Source organism: Nyctereutes procyonoides, unplaced genomic scaffold (assembly GCF_905146905.1).
Source record: "Nyctereutes procyonoides isolate TBG_1078 unplaced genomic scaffold, NYPRO_anot_genome, whole genome shotgun sequence".
In the NCBI taxonomy this organism is placed as follows: domain Eukaryota; kingdom Metazoa; phylum Chordata; class Mammalia; order Carnivora; family Canidae; genus Nyctereutes; species Nyctereutes procyonoides.
This window is the reverse complement of record NW_026575126.1, coordinates 13,786,773-13,802,117: the sequence shown is the minus strand read 5'-3', so window position 1 is coordinate 13,802,117 and position 15,345 is coordinate 13,786,773. Positions and strand designations below refer to the sequence as shown.

Below are 15,345 nucleotides of genomic sequence, written 5' to 3'. Positions count from 1 at the left end.
ATATGTTTTGTCTGATTTCTCTCTCTATATATATAAACATTTTTTACTCTACCTCTTCCCAATCTTTTTATTTCAGATGAAATCAGAGGTAAAGTGGGATCAGAGAATGATTGACTGAAAGATTTTTTTCTTGAAATATGAGTACCAATATAATAATGAGTTGAAAAGTGCATTGAAAAAAATTTTTTTAAGCTTTATATGTTGATAAGGAGCACTATTAGTGGAAAGAGGTACTGGACTTGTAGTCACATGGATTTGGTTTCATTACTATCTCAGCCTTTTACTTGGGGCAAGTAACTTCTCAGGACTTCTTTGAGATTTGTAACATTAAGTAGTGTGGGGGGGGGTTTGTGAAGAAGTGACATATTATATATGGGAGAGTGCTCAGGCATGGGAAGGGTAAAATGCAGGCTGATTTCTTTCCTACTAAGGAGCCTCCTGCCAGGCTTTTTTCTCATTCGTACATGTCTCTGGTAAAGTAGAATTTATAAATTAGGCACAGTAAGAGATTAACAACTAATAATGAAATAGAGCAATGATAACATATGATAATAAAAGTTTTGAAAATATGGCCTCTCTCTCTTAAAATATCCTATTGTACTGTACTCACCCTTTTTCTTGTGATGATGTGAGATGATTAAATGCCCACATGATGAGATGAAGTAAGTGATGCAGTGTTAGACAACTGTTGACCTTCTGGCAATAGGTCAGAAAGAGAATCATCTACTTCCCAACAGTGGTTGACCGCAGGTAACTGAAACTGTGGGAAGTGAATCCACAGATAAGGGGAGGCTACTGTACTAAGGATTCTTCATATGCAGAATTATTTTAGGTAGGATATAAAATGGGATATAAAAATTGTTGGGTTGTAATATTTTAACCATTTATTTGACTGTTTGAAACCTGTCCTATTGCTTTATAAAGCCAAAAGCTGCATCCAGTTTTTTGAATGTGGGTCAGCTGTGGAATGTAGAATTATATATTATAAAAGAGTTACCTATTTAGAAGGCCAAAGACTTAACTAATTTACATCTAGATGTGGATTAATCAGATCTATCCTTCTTTTGTCTGGGATGATAATAATCACTGGAAGGCTGTGTCAGTTCTGTTGCCTGGGGAGCAGACATAGGACAGAATTAGAAGTGAAAGAGATTTATAAGAGAAAACACCCAAGACAGATAAAAGAGAGAGAGTTCAAGTAGATGAGAAGAGCCTTTAAACTGCAATTTGGGTCTGACAGTGGTGAAGGGAGGGCAGGAGGGCTGGGGAGGAAGAACCTCAGACTTGTGAAGTTCTAAGAGAGCCTCATCGGGCTGATAGGGAGCCAGAACAAAGATAGCTGTTAGAGGGATCGTGCTAGGTGGGAATAACCCCTCTCTGGTATCCCATCCATGCTCAATCCCTTGGTTGGGAGCAGAGGAGAGCATGAAGTTGATTGTTGCAGTGGATCCTGAATGGGGAGGCTGTCAGTTAGCTGCAGTCTTGGAAGCAGGTTGAGTCTAATGGCATGCCACAAAGGCTGTGTGTGATACGATTTAACTTGACAGGCATTTATCGGTTGCTGTTTGGTACAAGAACTAAGCTAAGCACATTGGGGATTTTGAGAGTTGTTCATTCGTTCATTTAGTTATTTGCTCACTCTAACATGCATGCATTCAGTGACACTAATTGAGGGACTACCATGTCCCACGCACTATGCTATGTGTGGAATGTGTAAAACTCTCATTAAAATCTCTTAATTCCATTTATAGACCATTGTTGAAATATCTCACTTTTTCTGTTCCAGGATCCAAGCATTTTCTGGTTGCTCATTAAAATGTTATAAAACTCTAAGATTAGAACCCACACACGCAAACTCTTTCACATGCCTTATTTCAAATTTTCCTTAATGGATGTAAACTTCAAAGGTCAAGGATGAGGGAATTAGATACTGAAAAGAATCCTCACCAGGTGAAAATGGAAATAGCTAATCCTATTTAATATCGTGTTGTGGTAACTCCACACTTGCGTAATGTAGTTTTCTGCCAAGAATGTAGCTGCTTTATATAATTTATAAGGAATATATGTGAAGTATGAAAATACTGCAGTGTTGGTGGGCTGTGAAGAATGCCAAATTTTCTGAAAAGCTTATTCTCTGATGTGATATCTAGGCATAACCCAAGATTGGAGGATGAAGAGAAATTCATAGTGATGTTAAGCTTATGCTATATTTGCATTTTTTTGGGAGTTCTAAGAGATCTTTGTTTATCAAGTGTTTCTTCTCTAAATAGCAATTTCTTTTTAATGCCTACTGTAGTTGCTTCTGCATACATTTTGATGTTATTATTTTCTGTCTCTTTTTCATTTGGGCTGACATAGATGCTGTACAGAGCTGTTCGTTTTGCATCAGCAAAAATGCCTTTACCCTATAGCCATGGCTGCTGCATGCATCATTAGTACAGCATGTAGTGATTTTAATGTTATTTCTAAACCTCCCTCACCTCATGCCATTATTTTAATTTAGAACCAACTGTTCAGCCATATGGAGCAGTTTGTCATTCAACATCTGTATATTCTTGCAAAATATGAATTTGTGTACTTTATGCTTTCAAACATGCTATATTTCATATGGGAAAGACAACTCTTTTCATTTTATTAATGTTTTCATTGACCGAATCTCCCATTTATTTTTCCCTCAGAGAGCTTAATGTTGGCTCAGGATGCTTTTAAAAGTCACAGTGTCAGGAAATGGATACTTGTATTCTATAACTTACCCTCACTTGAGTCCACAGATAAACCTGAAGGGCACTGTGCTGACCATTTGTTTTTGTGTTTCACAAATTATTCATCTTCCATCCATTTTGTTCTAACCCCAAAGCACCTGGATATCCAAAAGAGCATTACAAACGAACTGGCATTAATTTACCTCTTTCCAATCTGGTTCTTTACCTGTCTGTTCTCTGCCTTACTAAAATTATTCAGTGGATGTTTTGTTAAAGATACAGTCTCTGTCTCCCCATCTGTATAGCCCTTTTTTTAAAAGATTTTATTTATTTATTCATGAGACAGAGAAAGAGAGAGAGAGAGAGAGAGAGAGAGGAGAGAGAGAGGCAGAGACACAGGCAGAGGGAGAGGCAGGCTCCATGCAGGGAGCCTGATGTGGAACACAATCCTGGGACCCCAGGATCACACCCTGGGCCAAAGACAGGCGCTAAACCGTTGAGCCACCGGGGCTGCCCTGTATAGCCTTTTAAGCAGATGAGACCCTTTGCCATGGCCCTGATGGAGGGGGTGCCTGGGCAGTCTTTTTTTTATGATTTTATTTATTTATTCATGAGAGACACACAGAGAGAGACAGAGACACAGGCAGAGGGAGAAGCAGGCTCCATGCAGGGAGCCCCATGTGGGACTCCATCCCGGGTCTCCAGGATCAAGCCCTGGGCCGAAGGTGGCGCTAAACCACTGACCCACCCGGACTGCCTGGCAGTCTTGCTTATACACAGTGATCCCATCCATTTTCCCAAGTATTACTTGAGTAGAGGCAAATCTGAATCTAAGAAGTGACAATTTGATTCTTTTCTAGGGTTTGCTATTGACACTTGGACAGGTCAAATTAATTTGGAGGCAGTGTTGGGTAGTGCTTAGGAGCGTAGATCTGTCTACGTAGCTGTGTCATCTATTTACTAGCTGTGTAATCTTGGCAAAGATACTTATCTGCTCCATGCTTGAGTTTTCCCATCCATAAAATGAGATCCAGAAATGTCCTCAAAACCTAAAAATTTTCATAACCACTAGGCAGCAAAACCTAACCTACCTGAATTCATTTGGTGACAGCGACCTGACAGGAATTTATGTGTTATTTCTGTCTTGTCTCTTGGTTTGAATAGTCACATATTTTCCTGCAGAAATAGTAATGTGTGTGGTTGTGGAATATAGCCTCAAGATTTTTTGAAAAGGAACTGTAGACAAATTTGTATCTACCTTACGTTTTTGTTCTGAGGGTTAAATGGATTGCTATATATAAAAGTGTTTAGAATAGTCCCTGGTCCACAGGGAGGTCTATAGGACACCCTCAGTAAGTGTTAGCTCTGATTTTTACCTCGTTTGCATAGGTTTCACCTTGCTGTAAGGAACAGTTTCACTAAGATAAAACACCTGCTGAGTGCTAGACCTGTCTTGAGCCTTGGGTACATAAGTTTTTTACCAAGATGGGCATAATGCCTTCCTTTATGTAGATAACAGTCTATATTAAACAGGAAATTAAAATAAAGGAAGCTAATTTTTAATAGGGGAAAAACAAAGGATGAAGGGATCATAGGTCAGTGACAGGTAAAGGTCACCTTGAGTAGGTTCACCAGGTGAATAGGTAGGAGAAGACTGTCCCAAGCAGAGGAAAGAGTGTATGTGAATGCTCAGAGTGGAGATGAGGGATTCAGGTTCTTGTGGCCCTTGGTTTGCATGCCCTCATGCCCTCCAAATTATAGTTCTTTCTAACTCATTCCTTTCCTCAGGGCCAGGGCGCTTGCCTCCTTTAAAATTGAAGGCAAAGAGCAGCAAAGGACAATGTGTGCTCCCCGTGAGCTGCTCAGGAAAGAAGGGGCAAGTTTCTGGGTGGCCTAGACCATGCTAGCCTCACGATTCTGGGAAATCACTAAGGTAGAGATGCTGTTGCGTTACAAGAGGCCTAGGATATTTTGTTCATCTCTTCATGTTGGAGGAAACCTTAGGAGTAGAACAGAAGCATTCTCCACCTCTAACACCCTGGCCACTTTCAGAAGTTGCTTTTAGTCATGTGTGGGCTAGAATATTAGACTGTCATGTTTTGAAAATTCCCTCTAAACTAAGAATAAAACATGTGCAGAGTAGTGGCCAAGAGAGTCCCTACTAAGGAATGTACCTAGTACAGTGCTTGGTATAGAGCAGGCAGGCGATGCCCGTTAGTTGCCCTTCTCTTTTGTTCTTGCGCATCATAAGCATTTTTCCATAAACTGTATTCAAAAAAATAAATAACCTATCATCTCGAACGCTGTAAAGTTGAATAATTATTTAATAATAGAATATGAAAGAGGCACCTGGGTGGCTCAGTCGACTGAGTGGAAGACTCTTTGATTTTGGCTCAGGAAGGGGGCCAGTGGCACAATGGATAACACATCTGACTATGATTTTGGCTCAGGTCACGATCGCAGGGTCATGTGTGGGGCTTTGCACCCAGTGGGGAGTGCTTTTCACCTCCCCTGTCCCTCTCCCTTCTCCAAATTAAGAAATCTTTAAAAAAAATAGTAGAATATGAAAATAATGTTAACATGGCTACTTTTTACCTTTTCTCTACAACTTTTGGCCTATTATTATTCATTATACATAGAAGGTAGAAATGAAAATTGAGAAATGACTTAAATTTATCATTTACTGCTAGTGTGGATTCCTCTATCACATCAGTCATGAGTACTGCTTTCTACTTGAAAAAATATAGAGTTAAACTAATAGATTAAATGAAAATTGTAAAAAAATAAAAGGTACGAATTCATGCCTAATAGACCTAACAGCATTATTATGAATAATTCATATTAGAGTTAAAAAAATGTCCTGTTAATGCTTAAACATTTGTTATCTGTAGTAACAAGACTTTCCAGGATAATTTTTTTCCCAAGTGGCTTTATTACAGATTGCAGTTTCTCTCCTTATTCTCTGCCTCCTCATCTGACAGGCCCCTGACCTGCAGTGGGAGTTGCTGTACTGTTCCCACTTCAGGGTGAGGGAAGCAGGAACAGGAGGGGAAGGCCTGAGGCTACTCACACCATTCATCATGAGAAGCTGGAGCTGACATTCTTCTCTAAATAAAAAGTTATTTTGAAAATTTTTTACTGAATTGGTTTTAAACAGATGTTTATTCTACATTTACCTCATCAGAGATAACTAGTATCACTTTTTAAAAGATGGCTGTTTTAAAGACAGACAAATTAAATTCTTCTTTTTATCTGCTTCCAAGTCTCTATATATTTGTGCCAATTGAGAGAAATTCTATCTTCCTTCAGCCTTTATATTTGCAAGCTTCTTTCCCTTCTCACCACTCACTCATTTACAGGCAGTTCCTTCAATGAGATACATAAAATAAAAAGTAAAAACCTGGGGCACCTCACTGGCTCAGTTGGTAGACCATGCAACTCTCAGGGTTGTGAGTTGGGCCCCACGTTGGATGTAGAGATTGCTTTAAAAAAAATAAAAAATGGAAAAAAAATTTAAAAAAGTAAAAATCTACTTTGGTGTATTGAAATTTGAATAACTATATTTGTTGGTGCTTACTTTTTTTTTTAAAGACTTTTCACTGGGGACACCTGGGTGGCTCAGTGGTTGAGCATCTGCCTTCGGCCCAGGGTGTGATCCTGGAGTTCGGGATCAAGTCCCACATTGGGCCCCCTGCTTCTCTCTCTGCCAGCGTCTCTGCCTCTATCTCTGTGTGTCTCTCAAATAAATAAATAAATAAATAAATAAATAAATAAATAAATAAAATAAACTTTAAACAAGATTTCATTGGAAATACCTACGTAAGTGTTAAATACATGTGAATTGAACAAAATCACTTTTTGGGTTTATAATTTTTTTAAAAAACCTCTAGGATTTCAGTTGTTTTGAATTAGTTTAATCATAGTCCTTATTTCATGGTACTCTCTCATTATTGGTATGTCTTTGGCCTGCTCTTATTTAGTGTTTTTAAGGTTAATTTTACCATATGTGACCCCCAACACCCAAGACAAAAACTATATTGCTGGCAATGATCTATTATTATCTAATGAAATGACTCTCCTCCATCCCCCTGGTCATCCTTTCCATGTCTCAAGTAGCCATTTTCTTGAATTCAGGGTTCACCAGTTCCTTTCTTTCTTTATAAATTATTATGTTTGTGTTTATTCCTCACATGTATTTTTAATATTTAGTTGTTTTTACTTCTCTTAAGAGTTTCATACTGTATATAATTTCAGGTTTGCATTTTTAGAAATTTATTGTTATATTACTAAGATGCTCTGTGTTTTGAGTGTTGCTGTATTTCATTCATTTTGGTTACTATGTAATAGTTCAAGGGAATGAGTGTACCAGTTGATTTTTTCACTTTCCCACTGAAGGACAACTAGGTTGTTTCCAGGTGTAATTGTGAACAGCTGTTAGAACATTCTTATACATGCCTCTTGTTTTTAACCCCTGAGAGTGTTTCTCTTAGCAATAATATTGCTAGTTTATAAGGTATCTGAATTTTTAACTTTAGGAGGTAATGCCAAGCTATTTTTGAGTGACTTTACTATTTGGGACTCCCACTAATAATGTCTAAGAGACCTTGCATATCCCTAGCTCTCTAGCACTTGGTATTGTCAGACTTTGAATTTTTATCAGTTAAATGGCATAAAATGATATCTTATTTTAGTTTTAATATTTATTTCTTATGTGTATTGGGCAAACTTATTTTCCCTTTTGTGAAATTCCAGTTTATATATTTTTGTCTGTTTTTTTTCTAAGTTGTTGGTGTTTGTGTCAACAATTTGTTAGCTGTCCATTATGTATTTCTGATATTAATCTTTTGTTGGAGATACATATTTTTTTATTTTTATTTTTTTCTAAATTTATTTATTCATGAGAGACACACACACACACACACAGAGAGGCAGACACATAGGCAGAGGGAGAAGCAGGCTCCATGCAGAGAGCCTGATGTGGGACTTGATCTGGAGATTCCAGGATCAGACCCTGAGCCAAAGGCAGATGCTTAACCACTGAGTTTTTTCCCATTTTTTAATTTGATCTTTTATTTTCCTTATTAAGGTATCTTTTGGTGTCTAGAAGTTCTTAATTTCAGTATAATCAATCTGTTAATAATATTTTATGGTTCATACTTTTTTGTGACTTAAAATAATCTTTTTCTAACCTAAGGACTAAAAGATATTCACCAGTACTTTTCACTAAGATATTTAATGTTTTATTTTTTAAACTTAAGGCCCTAATCCCTCTGCAGTTGATTTTTGTTAATTGAGTGAAGGAGAATTCAACTTTATTTTCTTAATAAAACTCACTATTTTTTTGGTCTCCATTTACTAATTTAACTTAAATTTAAATTTTAAACTTAATCTCTTCTTACTCCAGTGGTCTAACTTGCTACCTATGTCGTACATCAGAGTTTCATAAATGCTTGGACCTATATCTGGGGATTTTTACTCTGTGCTATTATTCAGTGAATGAGTGTGTATGTATCTTTGATTTACATATATTCATCTTTGAATTTCAGACACACACTTATACACCTAGATCTTGAAATAACTTTGGTTTTTCCACTAGGTTTTGGACATAGTAAAAACAAGTATTCGAACAATTCTTCCACGCATCTGGAAGGTACCTGATGCTGAGGAAGTAAGTTTATATCGAATTTTCAACCGGGTTTTTAATCGCTTACTCTGGAGTCATGGCCAAGGACTGTGGAACTGTTTCTGTGATTCAGGGTAAGTTCTACGTTACTTCTTATTATTGTTACTTTTAACATTTTATTATTTGGTTATCTAGAAGCCCAATAAAATGGTTCAGTTTCTGTAATGATCTGTTAAGATAAGGATTTCTTTGCTGCATATAGTTTTTTTTTAATTTGGCTATAATTTATAGCAGTTAAACTGATTTAGATGAGATAATGAATATGAACACAATATCTGACAATAATGAATATGAACACAATATCTGACTAATTTGTATCCAGTGGAGAGAAGGTAGTCTTTGATTGAATTTAATTTTTAAAAATTCAATTAATTAACCTATACTGTATTATTAGTTTCAGAGGTGGAGTTCAGTTATTTATCAGTTGCCTATAATACTCAGTGCTCTTTGCATCAAGTGCTCTCCTTGATGCCCATTACCCAGATACTCCATCCCACTATCCCCTCCCCTCCAGCAACCTTCAGTGTCTTATTTTATTTTTCCCTGCCTTCCCCTATGATACTCTGTTTTGTGTGTTAAATTCCACATATGAATGAAATCATATATTTTTCTCTCTCTGATTGACTTACTTCATTTAGCATAATACTCTATAGTTCCATCCATGTCTTACAAATGGCAAGATTTCATTTTCTCTGATGGCTGAACAATATGTCATTATATATATATATATATATATATATATATATATATATATTATGTGTATATACACACATATACCACATCTTTATTCATTCATCTGTTGATGAACACCTGGGCTCTTTCCATAGTTTGGCTATTGTGGACATTGCTGTTATATTTATATAATATGGTGCAAGTGCCCCTTCGGATCACTGCATTTCTATTCCATCTTTTGGGTAAATACCTCGTAGTGCAATTGCTGGGTCATGGGATAGCTCTAATTTTAACTTTCTGAGGAACCTCCATACTGTTTTTCAGAGTGGCTGTACCAGCTTCCCACCAGCTGTATAAAAGGGTTCCTGTTTCTCCATATCCTCACCAACATCTTTTGTTTCCTGACCTGTTAATTGTAGCCATTCTGACTTGTGTGAGGTGGTATCTCATTGTGATTTTGATTTGTTATCTACTGATGCTGAGTGATATGGAACATTTTTTCAGCTGTCTGTTGACCATCTATATGTCTTCTTTGGAGAAATGTCTGTTCGGGTCTTCTGCCACTTTCTTGAATGGATTATTCTGTGGGTGTTGAGTTTGATAAGTTTGTTACAGATTTTAGATACTAGCCCTTTATCTGATAAAACATTTGCAAATATCCTCTCCCATTCTGTCGGTTGTCTTTTGGTTTTGTCAACTGTTTCCTTTGCTCTGCAAAAGCTTTTTTATCTTGATGAAGTCCCAATAGTTCATTTTTGCCTTTGTTCCCCTTGCCTTTGGATATGTGTCTCACAAAGAAGTTGCTGCCGCTCAAACAGGTTGCTGCTGTGTTCTCCTTTAGTCTTGTCTCACGTTTAGGTCTTTCATCCATTTTTAGTTTATTTTTGTGTGTGGTGTAATAACATCACCCAGCTTCACTCTTTTGCATGTGGCTGTCCAATTTTCCCAACATCATTTGTTAAAGAATCTGCCTTTTTTCCAATGGATATTCTTCCCTGCTTTGTTGAAGAACAAACTCTATGGTCTATAGTTGACCATAGAGTTGAGGGTCCATTTTTGTGTTCTCTGTTCTGTTCCATTGATTTATTTTGTCTGTGTTTTTTTTTTTGTGCCAATACCATACTGTCTTGATGATCACAGCTTTGTAATATAACTTAAAATCTGAAATTGTAATGACACCAGTTTTGGGTTTCTTTTTCAACATTCCTTTAGCTGTGGGGGTCTTTTCTGTTCCATACAAATTTTAGGATTATTTGTTTCAGCTCTGTGAAAAATATTGATGGTATTTTGATAGGGATTGCATTGAATGTATAGATTGCTCTGGGTAGCATAGACATTTTAACAATATTTGTTCTTCCATTTCATGATCATGGAACATTTTCCATTTCTTTGGGTCCTCCTCAATTTCTTTCATAAGTATTTTATAATTTTCAGAGTACAGATCCTCTATCTCTTTGGTTAGGTTTATTCCTAGGTATCTTATGGATTTTGATGCAATTGTAAATGGGATCGATTCCTTAATTTCTCTTCTGTCTCATTGTTAGTATATAGAAATGCAACTTATTTCTGTACTTTGATTTTATATCCTGCCACTTTGCCGAATTCCTGTATGAGTTCTAGAAATTTTGGGGTTGGAGTCTTTCGGATTTTCCCCATAATTGTGTCATCTGCAAAAAGTGAGACTTTGACTTCTTCCTTGCCGATTTGGTTGCCTTTATTTCTTTTTTGTTGTCTGATTGCTGAGTCTAGGAATCCTAGTACTATGTTTAACAACAGTAGTGAGAATGGACGTCCCTGTCATGTTCCTGACCTTAGGGAAAAAGCTCACTATGTTTCCCCTATTTGCAATGGGGAAAAAGCCATTCACAGATGGCTTTTATGATATTGAGGTATGTTCCCTCTATTCCTACCCTGCGGAGAATTTTAATCAAGTAGGATGCTGTATTGTGTCACACGCTTTTCCTGTATCTATTGAGAGGGTCATATGGTTCTTATCCTTTCTTTTATTAATGTGGTGTATCACATTTATTGATATGTGGATGTTAAACCATCCTTGCAGCCCAGGAATAAATCCCACTTGGTTGTGGTGAATAATCCTTTTATTTATTTATTTATTTATTTATTTATTTATTTATTTATTTATTTATTTATTTAAAGATTTTATTTATTTATTCATGATAGTTACAGAGAGAGAGAGAGAGAGAGAGACACAGGCAGAGGGAGAAGCAGGCTCCATGAAGGGAGCCCGACGTGGGATTCGATCCCGGGTCTTCAGGATCGTGCCCCGGGCCAAAGGCAGGCACTAAACCACTGCACCACCCAGGGATCCCTAATCCTTTTAATATATAGTTGGATCCTATTGACTAGTATTGAGAATTTTGGCATCCATGTTCATCAGGGATGTTGGTCTGTAATTCTCCTTTTTGGTGGAGTCTTTGTCTGGTTTGGGGATCAAGGTATTGCTGGCCTTATAGAATGAGTTTGGAAGTTTTCCTCTCACTTCTGTTTTTTTGAAACAGCTTCAGAAGAATAGCTATTAATTCTTCTTTAAATGTTTGGTATAATTCTCCTGGAAAACCATCTGGCCCTGGACTCTTGTTTGTTGAGAGATTTTTGATTGCTGCTTCAATTTCTTTGGTGGTTATGAGTCTGTTCAGGTTTTCTATTTCTTCCTGATTCAATTTTGGTAGTTTATATAGTTCTAGCAATGCATCCTTTCTTCCAGATTGCCTAATTTGTTGGCGTATAGTTGCTCATAATATGTTCTTATAATTGTCTGTATTTCTTCAGTGATGGTTGTTATCTCTCCTGTTTCATTTGTGATTTTATTAATTTGGGCCCTTTCTCTTCTGTTTTTGATAAGTCTGGCTAGGGATTTATTGCTCTTATTAATTCTTTCAAAGAACTGGTTCCTGGTTTTATTCATCTGTTCTACTATTCTTTTAGTTTCTATTTCATTGATTTCTGCTCTAATCTTTATTATTTCTCTTCTCCTATTGGGTTTAGACTTTATTTGCTGTTCTTTTTCCAGTTCCTTTAGGTGTAAGGTTAGTTTCTTTATTTGAGACAGGCCTGTATTGCTATGTACTTCCCTCTTAGGACAGCCTTTGCTACATCCCAAAGTTTCTGAACTTTTTTGTTTTCATTTTCATTTGCTTCCATGAATTTTTTAAATTCTTCTTTAATTTATTGGTTGACCCATTCATTCTTTAGTAGGATGCTTTTTAACCTCCATGTATTTGTGTTCCTTTCAAATTTTCTCTTGTGATTGAGTTTAAGTTTTAAAGCATGTGGTTTGAGAATATGCATGGAATAATCCCAGTCTTTTGGTACTGATTGAGACCTGATTTGTGACCCAGTATGTGACCTATTCTGGAGAATGTATGTTCCACGTGCACTTGAGAAGAAAGTATATCCTATTGCTTTAGGATGAAATGCTTTGATGTATCTGTGAAGTCCATTTGATCCAGTGTGTCATTCAAAGCACTTTTTCTTTATTGACTTTCTGCTTAGATGACCTGTCCACTGTTGTGAATGGGTGTTAAAGTCCCCTACTATTATTGTATTATTATCATCAATGTGTTTCTTTAACTTGTTATTAGTTGGTTTATATAATTGACTGCTTCCAAGTTAGGGGCATGAATATTTACAATTGTTAGATTTTCTTGTTGGATATACAATAAGAAGATTATGATATAATTTTAAATTATGTTATAGTGTCCTTCTTCATCTCTTATTACAGTCTTTGGTTTAAAATTTAATTTTTATAATATAAAAATTGCCACCCCAGCTTTCTTTCAATGTCCATTAACATGATAAATGGTTCTCCACCCCCTCACTTTCAATCTGAGGTGTCTTTGTGTCTAAAATGAGTTTATAGACAGCATATCGATGGGTCTTGTTTTTCTTCTTTTTTAAAATCCAGTCTGATATTCTGTATCTTTTGATTGGAGCATTCAGTTCATTTCCATTCAGAGTAATTACTGAAAGACATGAATTTAGTGCCTTTGTATTACCTATGAAGTCACTGTTTCTGTATGTTGTCTCTGTTCGTTTCTGGTCTTTGTTACTCTTGGGCTCTCTTTTTGCTCAAAGGATTCCCGTTAGTATTTCTTGCAGGGCTGGTTTAATGATCACAAATTCTTTTAGTTTCTGTTTGTCCTGGAAGCTCTTTATCTCTCCTAACATTCTGAATGACAGTCTTGCCAGATAAAGTATTCTTGGCTGCATATTTTTCTTATATAGCACCTTGAATATATCATATTAGTCCTTTCTGGCCTGCCTAGTCTCTGTGGACAGGTCTGCTGCTGGCCTTATGTTTCTAGCCTTCTAGATTAAGGACTTCTTGTCTGGAGTTGCTTTCAGGATTTTCTCTTTATTTCTAAAATTTGCAAGCTTCACTATTAGATGTTAGGGTGTTGATCTATTTTTATTGATTTTGATGGGGATTCTCTGTGCCTCCTGGACTTGAATGCTTGCTTATTTCCTTCCTCAAATTAGGGAAGTTCTCAGAATTTGTTCAAATCTGTTCAAATAAACCTGCTCCCCCTTTCTTCATCTTCTGGTATCCCTATAATTCAAATATTATTATGTTTTATGGCATCATTGATCTCTCAAAGTCTCTCCTCATGATCAAGTAGTTGTTTTTCTCTTTTTCTCAGCTTTGTTACTTTCCATCATTTTGTCTTTTAAATCACTGACCCTCTCTTCTACTTCATTTTACCCTAGCAGTTAGAGCCTCTGTTTTTTACTGCAATCTCAGTAATAGCATTTTTTTTCAGCCTTATTGGTTTTTGGTTCTTTTATTTCTGCAGTAAGGGATTCTGTGGTGTCTTTTATGCTTTTTTTCAAGGTCAGCTAATATCTTTATAATCATTGCTTTGAATTCTAGTTCTGACATCTTACTTATATCCATATTGATCAAATCTATGGCAGACTACTACCACTGGGTAGAATTGACATTTTAACAATATTTCTTTTCTGTGAAATTTCTTTCACTGTGAATTTCTCCATCTAGTCAATTTGTCCAGAAAATAAAGGATGAAAGAGAAAGAAAAGAAAAGAAAAGAAAGAAAAGAAAAGAAAAGAAAGAAAAGAAAAGAAAATAACCCAGCAAAATCAACTATAATAATATCAATAACAATAATATCTTCAGGGAGTGATTCTGGTTTATATTGTGTACACTTTGCTGTTGTGTTTTGACTGCTCTTTTCCCACTGGTCATTTCTCTACGTAATTCCTCCTTACTTGTAGTGGCAAATGTTTGTTCCTCTAAGTAGGTATGCTTTGATTTGTTTGTGAGTTAAGCTGGAAGCTGATGTTTTGGAGCTTTCTTTAATCAGACTTGGTAGATGCGGGGGTTTGTGTTGGTCTTCTGAGGGAGAAGCCTTCTTTTTTTTTTTAAGATTTTATTTATTTATTCATGAGAGACACAGAGAGAGAGAGGCAGAGACACAGGCAGAGGGGGAAGCAGCATCCCCACAGGGAGCCTGATGTGGGACTCGATCCCAGATCCTGGAATCACACCCTGAGCAGAAGGCAGACGCTCAACTGCTGAGTCACCCAGGCATCCCAGGGAGAGGCCTTCCATATTGGCTCACAAGCTGACTTGCCCTCCTAAAGATGCTCCTGCCAGGTCAGGGGGTTTAGTGGAGGGAGCTCCAGCCTCCACTAAGAGGCACTATGTTTCTCTCTGGAGTCAGACTGTGCTGGTGGATGGAAGTGCAGAGGGGTGGTAGAGGAGGCTAAATATGGCCTTCCCTCTCCCTCTTGTCCCTGGGGAGTGGATCTCCCAGCAGCTGCTACTCAGGAAGCCCTCTTACAAAAGTGAGCCATCTCCTGTGACTTGGGCCCTTGTCAGTTCCCTGTCCTAACCTGTCTGTACCCAGCTTGTTGGCACACTCAGAACCATAGATTTCTTGTATTTTATCTCTGGCCAGTGGCTGGGATTCAAAACTCCAAGTTTTAAAGGGACTAGAATGTACACGCCCACTCCTGTCCCGGGAGGCCCAGGACATGCCCAGCACCATACTGTCCCCAAAAAGCCATCACACAATGCACATGCAGAGGCTAGAGTTTATTGTAATACTCAGTGAAAAGCTGGAGCCAGGTTATCAGCCATCTGCACTCGACTCAGTCCTCTACTCCCCTTTGTTCCAGAAAAGCCATCACAGAGGCTTGAATTGATTGTGGCATATAGCAAAAAGCAACAGCCAGGTTATCCACAATCTGTTCTGGTCTCTGCACTCTGCTCCGTCAGTCCCAGAAAAGTGGCCAGTTGGTTCATGC

At 37.3% G+C, this 15,345-nt stretch overlaps 1 protein-coding gene across 3 annotated transcripts in view; it reads left to right on the top strand.

Annotated features, from left to right (window-relative positions):
* TTLL7 (tubulin tyrosine ligase like 7) overlaps window positions 1-15,345 on the top strand; it is a 145,332-nt gene that overhangs the window by 105,929 nt on the left and 24,058 nt on the right. For 2 of the 3 annotated variants that reach the window (XM_055341163.1, XM_055341164.1), the window contains exon 19: window positions 8,299-8,459. In XM_055341163.1, the coding sequence (XP_055197138.1) occupies window positions 8,299-8,459 (161 nt within the window). Of the gene's footprint in view, window positions 1-8,106; window positions 8,186-8,298; window positions 8,460-15,345 lie in introns of those variants that run through there. The other variant, XM_055341165.1, reaches the window with a different exon arrangement.